The sequence below is a fragment of the Mauremys reevesii genome, linkage group 20, assembly GCF_016161935.1.
Source record: "Mauremys reevesii isolate NIE-2019 linkage group 20, ASM1616193v1, whole genome shotgun sequence".
NCBI classification, from domain to species: domain Eukaryota; kingdom Metazoa; phylum Chordata; order Testudines; family Geoemydidae; genus Mauremys; species Mauremys reevesii.
This window is the reverse complement of record NC_052642.1, coordinates 13,272,164-13,295,912: the sequence shown is the minus strand read 5'-3', so window position 1 is coordinate 13,295,912 and position 23,749 is coordinate 13,272,164. Positions and strand designations below refer to the sequence as shown.

The window sequence follows — 23,749 nt, the reverse complement described above, 5'->3', positions numbered from 1 at the left end:
GCTGGAAAGAAGATGGAGTTCACCCACTTGTTATTTGGCAAGTTTACATCCTGTGACTTTTCCATTTAAGTTGCCTTAGAAAGAAAGAGTTGCTATTTAAAGGACCATGACATGTATGAAGAAGACTCAATGATTACAATAAAAAGGGCCCAAACCCTTTGAAACCAGGTTCTTTCTTTTCACATCTATATGTTCCTCCTGCCCCTCCCACCCCCCTGATAAAAAAAAAGTCTTGTATGCCCATATAGGAAAATAAAGTTTAATTTCAACTTCTGCAGCAATACAGGAAAAAGATGCCCTGACTGACATGAGAACTCAAGTAACAACTTCATTTCCTCTTCTTACAAAAATTCCCCGCAGCTCACTCCTGCACATGGAGCTGGGGAATGACTAAGTTAAGGCCCTTCCCAGAAACCTACATCTCAGAGCAAAGTTTTTAATTCAGTTAATTTAGACAGGAAAACTAAGAACTAGCCCTAGCATTCTAGTGCTACCAGATTTTACATCCCAACTACTAAAATTATTCTTTTCAGTTCATTGGCAAATTTTGAAAAAGTCATGAAAAATATTCTGGGTGGAAGGAAAGGTTTTGTTTTGATTTTGTCCATTTGAAAACTCTTTTGAATTTTATTTGATTTTTTTTTAAATAAAAGAAAGGAAAGTTTGGAAAGGAAAAGTTGTTGCAAACTGAAAACTCAAAATGCTTCATTTTGAAAATGGTGAAATGTTCAAGTTTTGGTGTCACCAAGTTGACTGGAAAGTCTCACCCAGCTCTCATCTCACCGGTCAAAAATGAGAATTTTGAGTAATACTCTCCAGCAAAAAGGTCCTTGGACCAGTTCCTGTGAAGTCACTGTGAGCTGAGGCCAATCAGCATCTCCGGGCAGGCACACTGGGCCAGATTTACAAAGGGATTTAGGCACCAAAAGATACAGAGAAGTGCAAAGTGGGATTTACAAAAGCACCTGAGCAAGGTAAGTGCCGAACACCCATTGATTTCATTGAGTTTGCGTATCTGTTTAGACAAGTGTTGATCAAACGCCCACAACCATAATATTTCTTGCTTGGACTGGGATCTTCCTTAACAGATTGACAGATATTGCTTGTTAGGTGAAGTTCACCAGCCACAGAACCCAACAGCTAATCTGCCTTGTCCTCACCCTGCAGTTATAGGGAGAGGGCCACCCAGGTTGCATTGGGCCTTGGCCACACTACCGACTCTTTAAGCCTAGGGTTGCCAATTCTGGTTGGACATATTCCTGGAGGTTTCATCCCATGACTTAACCTTTCATTAAAGATTTATCTTTAATTCCAGGAAACTCCAGGACAATCCTGGAGGGTTGGCAATCCTACCTGAGATGCTGAACATGTCCTTTGGAGAGGCCACATGCAACTCTCACTGCAGTCAATGGGGTTAAGGGTGCTCAGCACCTTACAGGATCAGACCCTTAGACAATGAATTTAAATCATTATTACAGTGTTTTCCCTTCAGGACATGCCTCTTGCTCTCGCAGCAGAGGTTTTTGTAGATAAATATTTTCCTTGTTTTTCAAGACAAAGCAATAATTAATTATTTTTTCCAGTTCTATAAAGAAAGTCAAAACAACAACAACATTTAATATCTTACATACATTAGGGACCAAATCCTGAAGCCCTTATTCAGGCTGATCTCCCAGGGCTGCAGGAGTTGGGTTCTTAACCCTCACAACACCCCTGTGAGGTAGGTAAGTATCATTATCTTCATTTTGCAGCTGGGGAAACTGAGGCACGGAGCAGTGGTGTGATTTGGTCAAGGCCACATAGTGAGTCTGGGAACAGAACTCAGGAGGTGCCTGGTAGCCAGCCCTGTAGCCATTCCGCTAGACCATGTGGCCATGGCTTCCAGTAATTTAGTCTCCAAATACTAAATTAAAACCTTCCCCATGACCGTGGCACAGAAGTATGGCCAGATACATCTGTAGCTGCCTGCCACCAGCTGCTTCAGAAAGACGGAGCGAAATCATAGTGCTATTCCAGTTATAAACCAGGTGCTACAAAACGCTTTACACACAGGACCTTCATCAGACAAATCTGCTGTTGGAGCCCCGGGACCCAGTCCTACAGGGATCCATGCATAAGGATTTCAGGACTCAGTCCACAAATAGCTTTAAATTCACTCTCTGGTTATTGCTATACTTTGATACAAGTGGGAAGTGTGTTCCTACTTAAAAGCCTGTCTTTGAGGCCTTGTCTTCACCCCAGAATTAATGAGTTAACGAGCACTCTGCTGGTAGGCACTTAAAGGGTTAATCTCGGAGGTTTAACTACACCTGGAAGTCTTGCTGCCCATCTTGATCACTTCCACGTTGTCTAATAAAGTACTTGCCCTGTTGAAACAACACATTCTTCTGAGTGCAACTTGCACCACCATGAAGCTGACCATGACTCATCCTGAGGCCAAGTCATGGTCAGTCAGCCTGGTGTTAGTCAACCCGACTCTTCACTGCGCGGATTTGGGAGTGATGACAAGGCCTCAGGGAACATGGCTGGTTCTGGACTTGGAAGGAATAGTTCTCACCGCACTGCTGAGCCCAGTCTAAATGAACCATTCCTGCATTAGCCTGCAAGTGACAGTCAGGACGCTCAGTGCAATTGCTGACGGGTGGACACTGGAGGACATTAAGGAACCGCAGCAGGCCTCAGCCTGTAGGAAGTGTCCGATGCTAATGATTTCCAAGCGCGCACTAGTTACACGGAGGTTCGATTCGTTTTTTGCAGCGCAGCCTCTCTTCTATTTAATAAAGTTACATAAAACCTTGAGCGACATCCCCATCTTGCTCGGAGAGACACCGAGATCACAGGCGTGAAACGGACGCAGCTCCTCAGACTTGGGTGCGGAAGCAGCACTTATGGCTCAGTCACGGCTAGAATGAGTTGATTTGCATTTGACCTGAAATTTAGACCTCAGAATGTTGCATTCCTCCTAACCCAGCATATGAGGTGCTGATAAGGCTCTAGACAGGATGTGGGGCAGGAGGAAACAGTACTAGGGTTCCTTTGGGTTTTCTGATGAATCCTTTACCGCTCACTTTCCAGCTGTGGCATTGGCCCAGGATGGGAACGTGTCCAAGCTGAACAAGGGACGTCCCCAGGTGTTGATGGCCAAAGTGATGCAGAGGACTCCAATAATGTTCATCACTATTCCAGATTTAGCCTGGAGGGGAAAAACAAAACACAAAACACCGGGACAAATGAGCCTCAAAAGACCTGCCAGAACTCATGAGCATAAACGCAGTGAAGAAACTTGAAGGTGTTCTTAAACCCCTCCTCCTATTAAAGCAGAGAGATAACCATTGGGCCGGCTGTTCTGTGTTCTTCCGTAAATGGAACTGCCATGGAACATGGTGCAAACTCTTAGCTCTGTAATTAGTTTGGAATCTTGAAAGACTGTCAAACAAGATCGCGTCCACTATTGTATGCAGGGTCGGTCCCAGGGTATTAGGGAGACAAGGTGGGTGAGGTAATTTCTTGTATTGGATCAACTCGAAAGCTCGTCTCTCTCATCAACAGAAGCTGGTCCAATAAAAGCTATTGCCTCATCCACCTGGTCTGTCAAACAAGATGCATTTATTGGCTAAGGGCCAGATTCTGCCACAATGAGGCCATGGCTACACTACAGCTTAAGCTGACATGTTCTGTTGCTCAGCGGTGTGAATTAGCCATCCATGCTGAGCGACATAATTTATGCCAATTTAAGCGCGGGTGTGGACAGTGCTACAGGAGAGCTTCTCCTGCTAACATAGCTACTGCCACTCGCAGGAGCTGGAGTAATGAAGCCGATGGGAGAGCTCTCTCCCGTTGTCTTAGAGCGGCTACACTAGAGACCTTACAGCTGCATTGGTGCAGATTAGATGCCAATCCAGCACATGGGTGGACTCCAGAGAGCCCCATTGACTTCAGTATGGCGCCGCATGGTGCAGCAGTTTGCCGGCACACCATCAATTGCAGGATCAATCTTACTCATGTCGAGGAGGATGTTTTGCTATTGGCCACAATGGGCCCAGGATCAGGCCCCGGCCCCCTGCTACGCTGATGCAAACCCATTGAAGACAATGAGGTTGCAGTGAGAAGTTTTACCCGGTACATATAAAAGACAAAACGACAGACTGCAGAATCAGCATCCTGCGTGGCAATTACTTGGAGCGAAGTGCCACTGCTTTTTACGTACGAGTTCCTATTACAACGTGACCACAAAATGGGGTGGTAGCATTAGAGGCTGAGGTTGTTTACATGTGTCTATTGACAGCCCAGGGAACTTTGGAAATGCAGGACCATAAAACTAAGCTACATCCATGATATTTACGGAAGAGGGTAATGGAAGCTTAGGCAAAATGCCAGGGAATCGTCATCATCATCTTACCATGTCCAAAACCTGGAGGTGACCATAGGAAAACACTATTGCATTTGGAGGTGTTGCCACAGGTAGCATGAAAGCAAAAGAGGCACTGAGAGTACAAGGGATCATGATGTACAAGGGATTGACCTCGATTGATTGTGACTGGGGGAAAAGAGAACAGACATAGTGTTAGCACTGTTCAGAAATAGAAGCAGGCACAAGTGTCTGTGAGATCCCACAGACACAACAGGTCAGTTCATCCCCCCATATAAGTCACTTCTGAACCGTAAATTCATGATGCACTGGACTCCTCTCATAGCAAAGGACTGCTTCACTAAGCAGAAAGTTCATTCTAACCAGACCTGCGTATTGCACACTGCACGTTACTGATGTAGGTCAAGGCTTCCATCCTATTTCCAGAGAGAGGGACATGGGTTAATGGGTTGACTGCAAGACTAGATGATAGGAAGTCTTCAGGTCTAATCCTGGATCTGGCACAGACTCTGTGTCCTTGGGCAAGTCATTTGGAGTGGGATTTAAAGAAGTGCTCAGCATTGGCCTAGCTCGGTTCCCACTGAAGGCAATGGGCATTTCGCCATTAACTTCAAGGGGAGTGGTTCTAGGCCAGCACTGAACTCTTCTGAAAATCCCACCCTGAAGGCCTGATTTTCAGACCTGCTGAGCACCCACCACTTCAGCTGGAGTCATGGGAGCTCTAGGTGCTCAGCATCTTTGGAAAAAATCAGGCCCTCCAGAACTCTGTCTCAGTTCCCTATCTGTAAAATGGGGACACCATTGTAAAAATGTAAAATAAGCACTTATTTACCTCACGGGTATTTATGAGGACTAGGGTAAAGGGTTAGGGCTAATTTTTCTTGTTCTAAGTTTTAACAGTACCTACCACAATCATAGAATCATAGAACTGGAAGGGACCACAAGAGGTCATCTAGTCCAGTCCCCTGCACTCATGGCAGGGCTAAGTATTATCTAGAACAGTGGTCCCCAACGCAGTGCCCGTGGATGCCATGGCACCCGCCAGGGCATCTATGTGCACCCACGTACTGGCCAGCGGACAAGCATCCACCAAAATGCCGCCGAAAAGCAGTGTCACCAAGAGGCAGCGCCGCCGAAATGCAGCTGTTTTTCGGCAGCATTTCGGCAGTGACACCTCTTGACGTTGCCGCTTCTTGGCAGCATTTTGGCCGATGCTTGTCGCTGGCCATGGTCCTTGGTGGCTCATCATCTGGCGCCCGCCACCTGGAAAAGGTTGGGAACCACTGATCTAGACCATCCCTGACAGGTGTATGTCCAACCTGCTCTTAAAAATCCCCAGTGGAGATTCCACAACCTCCCTAGGCAATTTATTCCAGTGCTTAACCACTCTGACAGTTAGGAAGTTTTTCCTAATGTCCAACCTAAACTGCCCAATCTGCAATTTAAGCCCATTGCTTCTTGTCCTATCCTCAGAGATTAAGAAGAACAATTTTTCTCCCTCCTCCTTGTAACAACCTTTTACACCTCTACCCTGTTATAATGCCACCCAACAGAACACGAATTCGGATATAACGTGGTAAAGCAGCGCTCCGGGGCGGCGGGGCTGTGCACTCCAGCGGATCAAATCAAGTTCAACGTAATGCAGTTTCACCTATAATGCGAGGACAGCGTTAGATTGCGGTAGAGGTGTATGTACTTGAAAACTATTATCGTGTCCCCTCTTAGTCTTCTCTTCTCCAGACTAAACCAATTTTTTCAATCATCCCTCATAGCTCATGTTTTCTAGACCTTTAATCATTTTTGTTGCTCTTCTCTGGACTTTCTCCAATTTGTTGACATCTTTCCTGAAATGTGGTGCCCAGAACTGGACACAATACTCCAGTCGAGGCCTAATCAGTGCAGAGTAGAGCAGAAGAATTACTTCTCGTATCTTGCTTACAAGACTCCTGCTAATACATCCCAGAATGATATTTGCTTTTTTTGCAACAGCATCACACTGTTGACTCATATTTAGCTTGTGATCCACTGTGACCCCCAGCTCCCTTTCCGCAGTACTCCTTCCTAGGCAGTCATTTCCCATTTTGTGTGTGTGCAACTGATTGTTCCTTCCTAAGGCCACTCAGATTTGTCCTTATTGAATTTCATCCTATTTACTTCAGACCATTTCTGCAGTTTGTCCAGATCATTTTGAATTTTAATCCTATCCTCTGAAAGCACTTGCAACCCCTCCCAACTTGGTATGGTCCGCAAACTTTATAAGTGCCATTATCTAAATCACTGGGGCTCTAGTGCAAAACTGGGGCTCCTAGGCACTATAATAACAATAATTTTTGCCCTTAGTCGGGCACCCAGTTCCCATCCAATCCAAAGGTGGCTGCACAGGCATATCTGAGGGCAGAATTTTGGCTCCAAAATGTTTTCAAAGCCCTTTGAAGATAATTTATCTGTATATCTGAGGTACTTATATGGCCCTCATTAGCATAGTATCCGAGTGCCTCAGTCATAGACTCTTAGACATGTAAGGCTGGAAGGGACCTTGAGAGGTCATCTAGTTTAGCCCCCTGCACTGAGGCAGGACCAAGCAAACCTAGACCATCCCTGACAGGTGTTTGTCCGTTTTCTTAAAACCCTCCTATGATGGGGATTCCACAGCCTCCCTTGCAAACCTATTCCAGATCTTGACTACCCTGACAAAGTTTTTCCTACTATGTAACCTAAATCTTCCTTGCTGCAGATTAAGCCCATTACTTCTTGTCCTACCTTCAGTGAACATGGAGGACAACTGGTGACAGTCCTCTTAATCACAGCCCTTTACATGTATTTATTCTCAACAACCTCCCTGTGAAGTTTGGAAAGAAGGTCTGAGGTCCAGACCTTCAATTGGTATAATCTGCGTAGCTTCACAGACTTCAGTGAAGCTGCTTTAATTTATGCCAGATGAGGATCTGGTCCAAAGAGTGCCAAATTTCATTATTACTTCACTATACACTGAATCTCACTTTATATGAATTCTGTACAGGCAGGTTTCACATGGGGTATAGCAATGTTTCTCAAACTGGAGCCACCGCTTGTGTAGGGAAAGCTCTGGAAGCAGTGAGGGCTGAGGGATGTACTGGCCGGCGCTTCCAGAAGCTCCCATTAGCCTGGAGCAGCGAACCACAGCCAGTGGGAGCTGCGATCGGCCAGACCTGTGGATGGGGCAGGTAAACAAATTAGCCCGGCCCGCCAGGGGCTCTCTCTACACAAGCGACAGCCCCAGTTTGAGAAATACTGTGGTATAGTCTTGTTGTCCTGAAATTGCATTCAACTAAATATCTCCATAGTCACCATTTAATATCTGTTGAATTTTAAAAAGCTGTTTATGCATTTGATGAATCAGTATTTCTCATGCTGGCTTTCCATTCTTATTTTACTACTGACCACCTCTTCTAAATCAAATATATACGACTGTTCCAGGCCCATAACCCAGTGCAGGGTGAGCAGGGCAGCTGCCCAGGGTGCAAAGCCATGGGGGCAGAGAAATGCCAGAAACGCCCCCACGTGGGGCACAAATATGGATGCTAAAATTCCTAGTTATAGCTCTGCTCTGTCCTGTTGGATCTTCTAGGTATTCTCTTCAGTTTTGTATTTACAGAGCTGCCAACACTGGATAGGTTCCATTAACTTCTACGTTCCCACACATGGAATTTTTTCTCCTAAACACGGCTTGCTACATGGCCGGTTTATTTCACTTCACAATTCACTTTTGACTGCAGATGCAGAGTAACATTTAAAAATGATACTTGGTTCTTTTTTTCCCTCTGCATGGTATAATTTGGGGTTCTGGTCAAATTTATATCGAGTTCTTTTGTTTGATCTCTAACAACACTTTGAAAGGGTTTGTCAGAGTGACACAGGGACTTGATTATAATTACTAGGCTCACAGAACAAAACTTTTAAACATTATGCCTGTTTTGTGGGATTCTCCAGTCCCCACAACTTGTGTGTCAATTTAAGTCACTGCCAGCTAAGCAGCCTGGGTCGGGATAATTTTACTTGAAAGAAGAGACTAAAACTCTTTACAAATAAAGAAAAAACTATCTATTCACTGTGGTGCCAACCAACTCTGCTCAAAAAAGGCCGTGACCATTTTTATTCCTTTCCTTATGTGTCGTCTTAGATTTTAAAAATGTTCTGTTTTACTCAGCAGAAATGGCACAATGAACCCTATATGGATGCTCTTGTCTTCGGTGTTCTAGCAAAAGAGACAGAGATGGCTGCAGCATCCAAGGAAATGAATGAAGAGTGCTGGATCTGAACAAAGGAGAACAAAAATCTAGAGCCCTGCAGGAAGACTATCACAGCAGAGAAAAAATAACATTTTACATGTGTACAGCATTTGTAATCCCAAGGGATCCTAACGTGTTTCACCAACTATATACATTCACGGATCAAGGCTCCATTGCCCTACCCTGGGTCATCATTTACACTGTGCAAAGTGGGGGTAAAATGTCAAACTCAGAATGGTGGGGCTTTACACACATTTTGTATTCACTTTGCACTGGGGTAAATGAGCACACAAGGTGCAAGGCAATGGAAAAAAACCAAGCCCTCGGTACTAAACTTGCCCCTCTCTAAGGCAGGAAAGCATTTATGAGCATGCTAAAGTCTATCCCTATTGGCTTCAATGGCACTTAAGCATATTCATACGGTTACGTACTTCACATGTGCTTAATTTTAAGCTTGTGTTTAGGGTCTATTGACTTCAGTGATGCTCCCCTGAATGAGAGACTAAAGAGGTGAAATGTTTTTGGTGGGCACTGCCTAGTACATGGGGGGAATGCAAGATAGAACTTTTAACCTCCAGGCTGCTGGTTGAATACAGCTCCAGTGACCAAAAATCTTTACCAGCTGACTGGTGTTGGGTAAAATGAGTTGATGGCTCAGTCCACTTTCCAGTGGACAAGTGCCCACATCACACAAACCACCATCGCAGTTGGCATTAACTGGCCTGCTGATGGGCAATCTCAGGAGAGGGGCCAAGGACGCTGAATCACTTTCTCATTCCGGGAGTTGGACCGTCAGGGTTGATGCCCAGTAGCAGGGCAGTGCCAGGGAATTCTGCAGCGCCGCTGCCTGTTTGATACCTATCCCGTGGATAGATAAAGGACTCCAGGGCTGCAAGTCTGGCCTTTTCCCCCCAGCACTAGAGCCAGCTTTGCTATCTGATGGGTTGTTTGCTAGATGCTTTCTGGAGTAACCCTATTTGCATATAAAGTCCCTTGGCTTATGGCACTAAGTGTGGTATTGCTCCATTTTTAAAGACTTTATCCCTTTTCCTTGATTTTTTAAGTCAATTTTCCAGATCAGCAGTGAGAAAACCCAATAAGAAAAAAAAATATCTTACCAAGGACGCAAAGACGGGTAGAAAGAGGGTGGCCGTAGCTACATTACTGGTGCATTCGGTGAAGACAGCAATAACAAGTGAAAGTATCACTGCAATGGCCCATGGTGGGACAGCATGCAGTGGGGTCATCTGATCACCCAGCCATTTCGACAGACCAGAAGCCTGACAAAATCAAGAGAGGTCATTCAGTAAGACACAGAACTCTAGGCCATCCATAGTAGCTCATACTGCATGTAATGTATTGCCAGATCCAAGTACACACATGAAAACAGGCCATCGACATTAGTGGTTAGATCATTCAAGAGCAAACAAACCAGGTCATTTATAGAACAAGTAATGTGATCTTCCTTAAAAATAGTAATAAGAATAATAAAGGCGATTCCCTGCCAGTTGGAAATTAAGTCAGATTTATTCTCTCTCACTTTGGTCAGAAAGTACTTACATTTTTGCCAAGTAGAAGCTCAATACTGAGTTATACCAGAGACCAAGGAAGCCACACAACTGCAAACATTTAATGAATTGCTCAGAGGAATCATTGAAAGAATTGCTACGGCTTCTGAAGGTACTGAATTGAATGACTGTGTTTTCCTTCATGAATACTATCAGAGATGAACTCAGTGGCTTACAAAAGTTTTCTGCTATGCAGTTCGAAACCACCATACAGCACTTTGGATCCTCCAGATCCAATGTCTGGGCAACGGTCCAATCCAGGGCTTTGGTTTGGCCCATCATTTAAGAACAGCCCAGCCACAAAGTTTGGGAGATGGATGTGAACTTCCTCAAAGCTTGGCAGTTTGGGGATCTGGGGTTCTGATTCAGACCATCTCAACAGGGGTGCGTGAAACAGTTTTAATGGAGTCAGGATTCTTGCAAATCCTTGCCTATTTCTAGAGCTGAATTGAACCGTTTCTGAAGTTAGGAACATTGGATCGGAGAAGTGGTCCAGGGAGTCCTATGTCCTATCTCTGATGTTAGTCACTACCAGACCCTTCAAAGAAAGGTTCAAGAAACCCCCTTGCGCAGCGTTTCTCAAACTGGGGTCTGCAATAAGTGCCACCCAGCTGGAGCCCGCACCCCTCACCCCCTCCCGCACCCAAACTCCCTCCCAGGATGCTCACCCTGCACCCCCTCCCGCACCCAAACTCCCTCTCAGAATGCGCACCCTGCACCCCCTCCTGCACCCAAACTCCCTCTCAGAGCCCACACCCCACACAACCCCCTCCACCCAAACTCCCTCTCAGGATGCGCACCCTGCATCCCCTCCCACACCCAAACTCCCTCCCAGAACGCGCAGCCCGCACCCTCTCCTGCATCCAAACTCCCTCCTAGAGCCAACACCCCTCACTCCCTCCTGCACCCAAACTCCCTCCCAGAGCCCACACCCCCTCATGCACCTCAACCCGCTGCCCCAGCCTGGTGAAAGTGAGTGAGGGTAGGGAAGAGTGAGCAATGGGGGGAGGCGGGATGGAGTGAGTGGGGGGGCGGGAGGAGGTGGGGCAGGAGTGGGGGCCTTGGGGCTGAGCGGGAGGGGTTGGGGTCCCCAAAAATGTAAATCAAAATGGGGGTCCTCAGGTGGCTAAAGTTTGAGAACTGCTCCCCTAGTGGCTGATTATGGAGTAACCTGCCCATAGAGAGAGTTGCTTCCTTAATCCCTTCAGTAAGTGTTTGCTTTATGCCCTGAAGTATGAGGATTTACATCCCTTCTAAACAAACCCAAAACAGCTCTGACACTCTTAGATACATTGCTGGACTTCTGTTGTCTGGAGTAGAACTGGGTGAGACAATATACAGCGAGGAAGGCCACTCTCCTGCTATTTGCACTAAGGAAACCTCAAGGAAGATTTCCTGTCAATATTGCAGATTCTGGAGGCTCCGGTGTTTTGGAGAAGCATGAGTTAAGCACTGGAACTCCTGGAGTTCAATCTCTGAGGGTCACCCATCCTAACAGGAGAGCAATTATGCTAGTAAATAGAGAACAGGCTGAGCTGTTCAAGTAAATTGTTCACGTTACTGTCCAGTGCTTAATTTGTAATGAAATTTGTAATGCTGTCTCTCAAGCAATTTTTTTTACATTCATAATTGAGGCAGCAAGCCCAGAGGTGCTTGGGGCTATGAACTGCCACGCCTAGAGGTGCCAGGGCTCAGCACTGGCACAAATTAAGCACTGGTTCAGATGCTGGTTTGGTTTGGACCTGTTACTACTAACAAGGGACCAGAAAGCAGAGCAGAAAGGTCACCCTTAGACTCAATAGCAGCTAGAGGTGAGGACATACATCGCTTCCATTGGCCAAGGCGAATCCTCCTCCTAGCAGCAGCACGATGTTCCAGGGCATCTTCCTCTGAACTACCTTCCAGTCCAGCAACGGGGCTGGGAAAAAGGGCTCTTTCATCGCTAAAAAGATAAAAGCAGAGCAACGAATGCTGTGAGGAGATGAAGACACCGACTTCGTTCAAGGCTGTACACGCAGATGTGCACTTACTGTAGCCACCACCCCAGCACAAAGGAAGTGCTAGAACCCAATGACACACAGTGTATGTGATAGCCCAGGACAGGCATGCTAGTGAGAAAACTGCCCATTTCAGGTGCACAGGGATATACAAGGGTTATGGTCAAGTGCCAGCAGTAACTAAGAAGTGGGATTAGCTCCCAGGAACTGCACATACTAAGGGCTTGTCTATACAAACACTTAGTTCGCAGCAAGCTGGAGTGTGAATCTGCCTTGCACTCGCCTTTCGCACACTCACTGTCCCCAGGCTCCATGCGGACACACACTAAAAGTTCCGCAGTGCACTCTGATCTACCCCGCTTTGAAACAGGAGTAGGACCGTGTCTATTAGGGAACTTTCAGCATGCCGCAGCAGGGTCCACACAGACAGTGCGTGGCAGGCTGGCCTAGGGCAGATTTACACCCGAGTCTGCCACATGCTCCTGGTTCCTGCAGACAAGCCCTAAGTCACAAAGGAGTGCTTCTTCCAGCACCCTCAGCTGGAGCTGAGAAATGGCTTCACCATCTCAGCACAGTGAGTTCTGTGATCTCACCACAGAATCATACAGCTGGACTGGCCAGGGGAAGCATCAATATTGTCAATTTCTCTTTCCATTACCTTCTGTGTTCTGTTCAGGGCTAAAGCTATTTCGACTACAGCAGTTGAATTTGGGTTTAGTGGCAGGAACTACAAACAGCAGGAGTGCAACAAAGAGAGCTACACTGGCATCAGTAACGTACCTAAAAGAAAAAGCAGAGGGCAGGTTAGAATACGGTACACCTGTGTCTCAACACATGGCATGCCTCCAGCATGTGTTCTATTGTCCCAGTACATGGCATCCATCCAGCACACACCATTGTCCCAGTACATGGTAACCATAAATCCTATTTACTTTTGTCTGTACAATCTCTCTATTTGGTCTTTAAGAATGTAGCAATATTTTGTACCGTGATATTGCAGATTCTGATATCCAGACTAGCAAAACTCCACATATCCACATTTGTATCATCTTACTTAATATCACTTTGCAATTCCGTCCTGCCTTCCATTGAAAGATATCAAAGTGTCTTCTCTACCACACTTCTGTTAAGTAGGGAAGTATTATCATCCTCCTTGTATCCAGGGAGGGGTCAAAAGTTGAATGAATGCCAGGACCAGACCCCTGCTTGGATTTAGGCCCTTTGAAAATATTTCCTTTACAGACTAAGTGGTTAAGGAGCTGAAGTCCCATTTTCAAGAGTGACTTGGGGACTAACAAGTTTAAGGGCAGGACTACACTACGGAGTTAAGTCAACCTAAGTTACACAACTCCAGCTACATGAATAATGTAGCTGGAGTTGGCACAGCTTAGGTCAACTTATTGCAGTATCTAGAGTATTGCAAGTTTCTCCCATCCACTTACTTACGCTTCTCGTTCTGGTGGAGTACCAGAGTCGGCGGTAGAGCAATAGGCAGTCGATTTAGCAAGTCTTCACTAGACCCTCTAAATCGACCCCCAGTGGCTTGATCACCACAGTGTCAATCCACGGTAAGTGTAGACAAGCCCTAAGTCTCACTAAAAGTCAGTGGGACTTAGTGTGCATCCACACTGCAATCAGAGGTGTGACTGCAACACATGTTGTACATGGGTACTTACTCAGGCAGCTAGGCTGTGCCCAAGTCCAAGCTATTTTGGCTTCACTGCTATTGGTACCCAAGCTAGTTAGATTAAAGTTGGCTTGCATATATCTACCCATGGTGCAATCACACCTCCAACTGCAGCGTAGACCTACCCTTAGGCTTCTAAGCTGGGAGGTCCTAAATCACTTTTGAAAATGGATTTAGGCTCCAAAGTAACTCATGTACTTTTAAAAATGTTATACTATAGCAAATACCAAGTCCTCAAAACAACACCCAGGGCACAGATATTTAATATGTTTCCTTCATATTTCAAAGAAAAGAGTCTCACTTATGCATATATTTTATTTAGTGTAGTTGACGCATTTTTCTCTGTTAGTTTATGTGCAAAGATTTCAAGTGTAAAAAAAAATCCTAAACACTAGTCTCTAGAGATTGGAATTGTGAACCTCACTAGTGAGTTCTTTGAGGTAGGGGCAGCCTTTTTGTTCTACGTTTGTGCAGCACCTAGCACAGTGGAGTGACTGGGACTCCTAGGCGCTACCACAATACAAATAAATAAAAGAACAACCAACAAACAAGCAGCTGCAGGTGACCAGTCATCATCATCAGGTCGCAGGTGAGACTGGTGCATGTGGGATGAGTAAAAACACTTCTCAACAGGAAGCCAAATGAATTGAATCACTGCAGCACAGGTGGGGTGTGCCAAGAAATACTCTTAATGGTGTTTCCCTTGAAAACTTTGGTGCAAGGTTAGGAGCATAGGCGGAAGATGGAGAAGCCTTTCAAATCACTGAGTCAATTTCCTTGTGGGTGCTGGATAGATTCTCTGCAGATGACATTACTGCATATTAAAGTGATGTTCAATCTGATCCTAACTCATAAAATGGAAGGGCTAATAGAAATGAACAAACAGCATGAATTCCCCTCACATTGGCTGTGCCGGTCATAGGCCTGGTCTACACTGCGGGGGGTGTCGATGTAAGATACACAACTTCAGCTACGGGAATACCTGAAGCTGAAGTATCTTATTCCGACTTACCTCCCGTCTTCACCGCGTGGGATCGACGTCCGCAGCTCCCTGTGTCGACTCCGCTACCGCCACTCGCTCTGGTGGAGTTCCGGAGTCGACGGGAGCGCGTTCGGGGATCTAGATGAGACACAATATATCGATCCCGAAAAATCGATCACTACCCGCTGATACGGCGCGTAGTCTGGACGTACCCTTAGGCTGCAGCACCCTCGCCAGCTGTGCATCTTTAGAGCAGAGATTGTCAATTATCTGGTGGTTTGGTGCTATGCAACAAATGAGAACCAGGGGGCGGCTCTAGCTGTTTTGCCGCCCCAAGCATGGCAGTCAGGCAGCCTTTGGCGGCATGCCTGCGGGAGATCCCCGGTCCAGCGGCTTCGGTGTACCCGCCGCCGAATTGCCGCCGAATCCACGGGACCGGCAGACCTCCTGTAGGCAAGCTGCCAAAAGCTGCCTGACTGCCGTCCTCGCAGGGACCAGCAGGGCGCCCCCTGCAGCTTGCCACCCCAGGCATGCGCTTGGAGCACTGGTGCCTGGAGCTGCCGCTGATGAGAACTAGAAATCAGACCTATCAAACAACTTCCATGTGTGACTGGAGACAGGATCTGAATGAAAGGCCCCTAAGGATCAAACGGGAGTAGAACCAAATAAAGTATTACTAAGTCAGCCAAAACACTGCAGGATTCAAACTTACTCTTCATCTTTATTGAAGAGGAAGGTGGCCCAGCCAGGAATGAAGCCTGGGTCTCTGCTAAACCACAGGAGAATCAGGAGAATGAAGAGCATCAGGACATTGAATTCAGCAAAGGAGATGGAGCCTAGTTTCCGGAGCTCTGACTTGAGCACATTGAGAGTGGCTTTCTCTTTGTCAGTTCTCTCCATCCCGCAGCCCCACGTTTTCCTAAAACTTAAAAAAAAAAAAAAGGAAAGTTGTAAATATTTGCTTGCAAGAGAAAATTACCAGTGAATCCACTTTGATACTTGCCACATGGAGCACAGAACTATGTTAGCTACTGCCTAGAATGGCTGCAGTGTGTTATAAAGTGAACACCACCTGACTTATCCTTTGCACACAGCTGCCACTGGTTACCGTCTCTTGCTGAGATGTGCGGTCTAGGGGCCAGGCACTGCACTGGGAGTCAGGAAAGCTAGATTTTTTTCTTGGCTCTGCCACAGATCTACTGTGTGACCGTGGGCAAGTCACTTCACCTATCTATGCCTCTGTTTCCTCTCCCCTAGTTAGATTATAAACTCTTTGCGGTAGGGACTGTCTCTGTGTACATAGTGCCTGGCACAATAGGACCTCAATCTCAGTTGTGGCCTCTAGGTTCTACTGGAAAACAAACACTAATTACAAAGGTGGTTGTAACAGGCACAGTTCAATCTCATCACAGACGGTTTTACATATGTGAAGTTTCTACTAAGATACAATGCTATGTGATGTATGTCATTCCTTGTCTACACAGTACTTTTCTTCCAGATTGTAGACCTAGGCATGTACCGGATGATAAAAAGAGAAATCAAGAGGGCCAGATTCACAGCTGATTTACACCTGCTGAGGATCTGTCCCATGACATTATATTTTTGTACTTACTTGAACCCCATGAATGAAAACTGGAGCCAAAACCAAGATAACATCAACATCAGAATCATATTAGGAAACGCAAATCCAAACCAGGAAGCAAAATTCAAGATGTCACCATTTTCAGGGAACAGTCTGAGGAGAGAAAACAATGGTTTCCTTACCCAGGTCAAACCATTTGAGTATATTCTCCCTTCTATATGCGCTAATTGGAATTATATAAGAGCCTCAGGGCTCATCCATTGCTCACCCATAAGGGTCTTATCCAAAGCCGATTGAAGTCAGTGGAAAGGCTCCCATGGACTTCAGACTGTCCCCTAAATGCCTTGACTGAACTGCCCCCTGTTCTTTACGGAATGATTTACATTAATTGCACACATAAGCCCATGTTGCTATTTTTCATAATTCATAGAGCTTACGGCTACAATGGACCATTAGATCATCTAGTCTGAACACCTGCATATCATAGCCCATTACATTTCATCCCGTGACCCATTTATTGAGCCCAAATAACTTGTGTTTGTCTATTTTGGACCCATACGACATAAGCTCAGTTTAAAGACCCACAGGTGCCCTATCAAAAACTTGGGGAAATATTCTGCTTGCAACAAGTCTGCTCAACCACCTATGCTTTCAGCGTTCCCTTCCCCTAACGAAGGGGAGCTTCAAGAAGGTAGGAATTTAGGGCATGATCCTGCTTCTATTGAAACCAGTAACAAAACTTCCATTCACTTTGATGGGACCCAGGTTTGGCTCTTAGTTTCTAAAGAGTTAGGACACATTTTGAAAAACAGTCTCTAACTTTGTGCCTGGAATTTTGCATTCAGTGTCAGTTGTGGATGTGACTCTATTGTCAATATCAGATGCACATTTTCTACTGGTTCCATTTGGGCCAGATGGCATTTTTGAAACCTATTGGTCTACTGACAGCTGGGGCTCCTGGTTCTCCAGCAGAAAATCAGTTAAGGACAGCAGTGGAGTCTACTGGAATTCCCCCTACAGAGACTGTAGCATTAAGATCAGGGGTTCCCAAACTATTGCATAGTCAAGACAACATCTTAGCAGAGAAAGAACATCTTGTAGATACCACCTCTCCTCTTCCATAACATGCCTGTCGCTTCCACCGCAACTGCTTACAAGGAGAAATCATATTACAGAAATATTTACTGTATTTTAACTGGCTTTTTTACGTTTTGTCCATTATGAAAAGAGTTAATCACAGCCTCCTGTTTCTCATTGCATTTCCCCTTCGTTCCCTTATAGATGGAAACAAGGAGGAGCCAGCACCATGTGACCAATCTGTTCTCTGCAGTCCACCAGCAGTCACTCCAAAGACTCCCAGGGTATGTCTACATTGTACATTAAGTCTGGGTTCTGACTCAGGTTTGACCCCAAGTCCCCCTTCCACCCACACATAAATCAGTTTGACTTGGGTAAGCGAGCACTCAGGACCCAGGTCCTAGGACCCTGCCAGGGGGTAGATCAGAGCCCAAGTCTCGCTGTGACTTGGGTCCAAACCCTGTCATTTTGCAGTATGGATGCAGCTCAAGCTGCAAACCCAAGTCAGAAGGTATGCGCACAGCGGTATGGATGCATTAGCACAGCTGTGAGACCTGGTACAGGAATTGCGAGCTCAGCTTTACAATGCAGTGTGGACGCTTCAAGCACAGGCTTGGAAACACGAGGTCCACAAGCCCAGGTCCCACAGACCTGGGTTTACAATGTAATGTAGACATAGCCCCGGTGGGCTACCATGACAGACTGGGAAACATTGATTTAGAGCTCTACCTACCTACTAGTGCTGGAGCAGAAGATGAGGAGGCAAAGCATGTCATATACATTATGACATACAAACAGGTAACTCTTCGAGCCAACATCAGCAGCCACCAACTAAGACTTCCACTTGTGCTGGTCAAAAAGAAGAGTGAGCCCATTTAAGAGGCTGAAGGACAAATGGTGAGAACAACTTACTGATTCATCTGGCCTTTCAAAACCAGGTTTGGCCCCGTTCCAGTGAGTGTTGCAGTTCCTCCAATACTAGCAGCATAGCACACACACAGCGTCATCCCCTTACTGATGCATTTCTTCACTTCCCTGTCACCAAGAGCTTTGTGTTGATCAGGAACATTGCCATTACCTATGACTGGAAATAACAAATATGAACTTGCAGCGGAGACCAAAAGCTCAGCACAGGGGCAATGTTCTTGGTGCTGCAATTTGTCTATGCCTCTTATTTTAATTAATGCCAAGCTATGTTGATTATGTCCTCATATCATCTTATGATAATACTTATGGCAAAGAAAAGGGAGGATGATCCTGTGGCTATGGCACTGAATTGGGACTCTAGAGATTAGGGTTTGATTCCTGGCTCTGTCACAGACTTTGTGAGAGCTTGGGAAAGTTGTTTTGCCTCTCTGGGTATGTCTACACTGCATGATAAGCCTGGGCTCCGACTCAGGTTTGAGCCCAAACGCTCCTTCCGTCTACACACAAATCAATCTGACTCGGGTCGGCAAGTGCTCAGGACCCAGGTTCTAGGATCCTGCTAGTAGGGCCAAGCTCCACTGCGACTCTGGTCCAAATCCTGCCATTCTACAGCGTGGACACAGGTCAAGCTGCAGACCCAAGTCAGAAGGTCTGTGTAGTGGACAACGGACGTGTTAGTGTGGCTGTGTGACTTGCGTCCAGCCATGGTAAACCTAGGCTTACAATGCAGTGTGGACCCTCAAGCCCGGGTCACACAGACCTGGTTTACAATACAGTATAGACATACCCTCTGTGCCTCAGTTTCCTGCTCTGTATCATGAGGGTAACAATACTCCCCTACCACAGAGAGGAGTTGTGAGGTAAATTCATTACTACCTGGGAGGTGCTCAGATATTACAGTGATGGTGCTATTCAAATACCAGGGCAGAAACCTTCAACTAATATATCCAGAGAAAACATAGGATCCAATTCATTCTTGGTATAACCACCAAGATCAATGGAGTTGTGTCTGCTTACATCAGGCCTGTATTTGCTCTAGTAATACTGTGTCCATCCTGTTGCTTCTTTTGAATGAGGGCCTAATTTGGAAACACGCGGTTATGTTGTTGGACTGCATAAAATCACCATGGAAACGGAGAGCAACTGACCCCACAGTAGAGGGGTAGCTTTTTTTTTTTTTTTTTTTTATTCAGCACCCATATTAATAGTGTATCGCTGAACACCAAAAGAAAACCCATTGCCACTACAACAGCTCTGAAGTTAGAAATGGGCAGCATTATTACAAAGCGCCAAGTGAAATCCGTGTAGGCATTTACATGTCCTGCATCACAGTATCTGAGCACCTCACAATCATTCATGGATTTTACCCTTCCAACTCCCCTGGGAGGCAGGGAAGTCCTAACCCCATTTTGCAGATGAGGAACTGAGGCACAGGGGAGATTAAGTGACTTACCCGAGGTCAGATAGAGAATCTGGGGCCAATTCACTTTCTGATTAATTAAATTCAGGTTTCTTGAGTCCCAGTCTAGTGCCCTACCCTCTAGAGTAGACCGTCCTTCCTCCCCTGAAAAGCACTTTAGGTCTTCATCCTACAATGAGCTCTGCATGGCTGGTCCTCTGTGCCTGAGAAGACATTAGGACTCAGTAAGGGTGCAGGGTTCTGCCTATGCAGAAAAAATCCTGCCTATTGCAGGATCAGGGTCTCAGAAATTCCCAAAATACAAAGAAAGAGACTGTCAAATGTGGAGAGGCAAAGAATCCCCATGAGGGTGAGAATACATTTCATGGGGGTGCAGGTACCAGCTGCAGCTCCTGTTCAGTCGATGCTTGGCCAGTTTTTCATTATTTAATCATTTCCCCCGCAACTCGCTTGATAAAGGAACAGCCACTGATCGAGGACAAAACAAAAAGAGAGCGGGTAAAGTTTTCAGATGTGCCTCAATGACTTAAGAGCCTAAATCCCACTGACTCTCAATGACACTTAGGCTCCACAGTGCCAAAGTCACTTTTGAAAATGGGACTTAGGCTCCTAAGTCATTTAGGTGCTTTTGAAAATGTTACCCATTGGTTGTAATTTTCAGAGGCTCTGAACACCCAGTGAGGTCGAGGGGGTGTTTGGCACAGTTGAAAATTAAGCCCCAGCTGTCGAGAGCTGAGCACCCAAAGCTGGGAGGCACCCAGAACTGGGGGCCATTTTATGAAAATTTGGGCCTTACTGTGTTTAATGGGTTTCTTTCTGGATAAGAACGCTCCTGGCTTTCTTAGGGCCTGGGCCAAAGCCCAGTGACATCGGTACAAGGCTTTTCACTGAAGTCAGCAGGCTCTGAATCAGGCTTTTATACAGCAATTGAAACAGACTCTGATTAGGCCTGCTCGGAGGAACCTTACCCTGCACCGACGTCAGGCTCATTGAGTTCTTCTCCTCCAGCTCGATCGCTGAATTCACTTGCCTATTAGGCTGGTCCGTAATCGTCAGGTCCTGCTCTGTGCTGTTCATCTGATCCAAGACAGCCTGGACAATAGGGACCATCATGGCGGTAGTGGCTGTGTTGCTTATCCACATGGACAAGAAGGCTGTGACTCCCATAAAGCCCAGCATCAGGCTGCACATGGAGAAACAGAGGGAAGGGAAGAAAAATAACCATGAAAGCTGTTCTGGGCTTTCCAGCCAGCGCAATCTACTTTCGGGCAACCCTGTACAGCAGGCCCCACTCTGGTGTGTACTACCTGTTCCAGGAAAGGAAACCATTGCCCAATTCTTGGCTGGTGCAGCTTCATTGCTTTCATTGGAGTCACTCCAGCAGAGTAGTTAGCCCCATGCAACTCCCTGTGAGTAACTCCATTGTCATGTAAGCACCTATCATTTAGCCAGCGTAAAAAAGCCATTTCACAACAGCGAACCACAAGCGAGGTTGCCTTCCGCTCTTCTGATTATTGTTGGAAATCTGGAAAATTGCAGTCTCTGATATTGTGAGCTCGACTTGCGCTGTGGATCCTGGCTAACAAGGAACAGCTGTGGTGTCGGCCGCTCCCTCACTAACGTCAGCACCAGAGTTAATAAGCCACAGAATGGGCGCCACTTACGGCTTCCTCTCTGCTAATAATTGGCTGGAGCAGGGTGCGGGCTTTTGGCATTCATGAAAATGGCGCCAGGGATCTCAGCGTCGCTGATATGCTGATTAAATACGGGGGCCAAATCCTGGTGTCTTGAGCACAGGGGATTTGCACAGATGATCTCTGCTGGTGTCAGGGGAATAAAACCATCCCCACAACCCCCTAGACTGAGCAGCACCGCCGCAGCCACTTTATAGCCACTATTACTGCCCATGGCTTCAGTAGCAGCTGTTACCCCTGCACTCCTCCTATGCTGCCCTGGTCCCACTGGGCACGTCCTTGCCCCTTCTGGGGCTTATACATTTGCCATCTGCCCCCTCTGTGCAGATGAAGAAGGAAGGCAGCTCCTCAGCCTAAAGGCTGGGCTCAGTCCCCCTGGGTGACCTCTCCATTGCCTGCCTCCCCTGTACAACAATTCTGTGAGACTTCAGAGCCATGGGAGTGGGAGGTGGGCAGGATCTGAGCCTTAACAGACTATCAAGGCATTCAGCCACACACTTACAAGATCTGTTCTAGAACCCTTCACAGCTGAACCCGCCGGGGCCTGACTACCAGTGTCGGGTCTGGGGCAGGTCAGGTGGGAAAGCTCCTGGACCCTCTCAGGCTTGGGTCAGGTCTTCTCCTCCTGCCTGCAGGGTTGGCAGGGCGGTGGCTGCGTGACCTGCTCCTCTCAGCTGCCACATGAGCTGAGGAGTGCAGCACCTCTTACTCTGCAGCACAGTCAGCACAGCAGCGGGTGGCAGGCGGCAGGAGCAGAGCATGCAGCCGCCGGTGCATGCAGCTACCACCCTGCTGACCCATGGTGGCATGGACTCAGGTTTGTGGGAAGGGTCAGGCCAGGTCGGAAAATGACTTAGCCCCCTCAAGGTGGGTTTGGGTCCGGTTCGTGCCCAGGTTGGGCCTAGAGGAGACCTCCAGTCTATTGCTTGTGGTGGTTTCACTCTGGCTCCCCAAAGAGTCAGATTCAAACAGGAACCAAATGTCCGATCCAAGGGCACCATGTCCCCAAATGGGAAACACAAACACTTAACTGGGCACTTAAAACCCACACTGACCTAGGCACTAAGGGCCTGAGCAGATTCTGTAGTGATGAGTGTCATAAAAGAACCTATATAGATTAGAACAGAACCAAACCAAGCTGCCATTAATTCAACAGAAAGACTCCCATTGCCTTCAATGGAAGCTGAATGATGAGTGTCTTCCTCTGCAGCCATCCTGGGCTTTCAAACATTGCATCATTCCTGCGGCCGTACACAACCTCTGGATGCCCTTCCTAGAGCAAGCCAAACAACTGAGGCTCTTGTAGCCTTCATTCTGTGTGCCACAGTTCTCACGCTCTCCCCCTAGTCTCCTGGCATCTGAAGACGCTTCTGCTAAGCTTGGCTGCTCCTGATCACAGACCGATAGGAAGGCAGGGGTAACAGGGCCTCTTACAGTGGGGGCTTCACTCCGACGATCAGCAGGACCCTCAGTGCAATGCGTTTGTGCAAATTCCAGTGTTCCACGGCTACCGCCACAACCAGCCCCCCGACAAACAGCATGTTGGTGTCCTTCAAGTACTGCATACACACCTGCAATGAGAGGAACTGCCCGTCAGTGTCTGATTCACAAGTGGGTGGCTGGATTTGTCAACGGCCAAGGTACTCTGGCCCTTTTTCCACTCCCGTTGACTTGTACATTTTCTCAATTCCATTTGTCTATTTAGATGCTGAGCTGCTTTGGGCAGGGGCTGTCTCTTATCCAGTTTGCACAGCACCTGGTGCAAAGGGGCCCTGATGGCTGGGGCCACTAGATGCTAATGAAATATAAATAACTGATGAAGTATAGTAGCTCTAAGTATTGCACGTATGCTGTCTGATTCTCAGAGATGTTAAGGCCCAGATGGTCACTCAGTACCTCTAAAAATCAGCCCCATAATCCTACCCCTAATAGATCATCAGCAAGGACTGAACCCGGCACTTTCAGAACCAAAACACAGACTTCTACCACTCCAGCTCAAGTAGTATGCCCCTTAGCTGGCAAAAGTAGTAGGCTGTTATCTTCTATGAGAATCAGTTACTAAAGGAGGACACAGCAAACTCTTTGGCAGCATGTTACATACATGCCCTGCTAAAAGTATCTTGTCTCAAGCATCTGAGATCTCCCAAAGTATCAGTCCCTGATCAGGAGTTGCTTTTG

At 46.7% G+C, this 23,749-nt stretch overlaps 1 protein-coding gene across 1 annotated transcript in view; it reads right to left on the bottom strand.

Annotated features, from left to right (window-relative positions):
* Window positions 1-1,592: 1,592 nt before the first annotated feature.
* The window catches only part of SLC13A5 (solute carrier family 13 member 5), a 52,713-nt gene continuing 30,556 nt past the window's right edge, over window positions 1,593-23,749 (bottom strand). The window contains exons 4-13 of the mRNA XM_039507785.1: window positions 23,006-23,142; window positions 20,846-21,060; window positions 18,443-18,614; window positions 16,484-16,606; window positions 15,584-15,796; window positions 12,861-12,982; window positions 12,029-12,147; window positions 9,756-9,917; window positions 4,400-4,537; window positions 1,593-3,193 (exon numbers count right to left, since the gene is read on the bottom strand). Coding sequence (XP_039363719.1) covers window positions 3,065-3,193; window positions 4,400-4,537; window positions 9,756-9,917; window positions 12,029-12,147; window positions 12,861-12,982; window positions 15,584-15,796; window positions 16,484-16,606; window positions 18,443-18,614; window positions 20,846-21,060; window positions 23,006-23,142 — 1,530 coding nt within the window. The 3' untranslated portion in view covers window positions 1,593-3,064. The remainder of the gene's footprint in view (window positions 3,194-4,399; window positions 4,538-9,755; window positions 9,918-12,028; window positions 12,148-12,860; window positions 12,983-15,583; window positions 15,797-16,483; window positions 16,607-18,442; window positions 18,615-20,845; window positions 21,061-23,005; window positions 23,143-23,749) is intronic.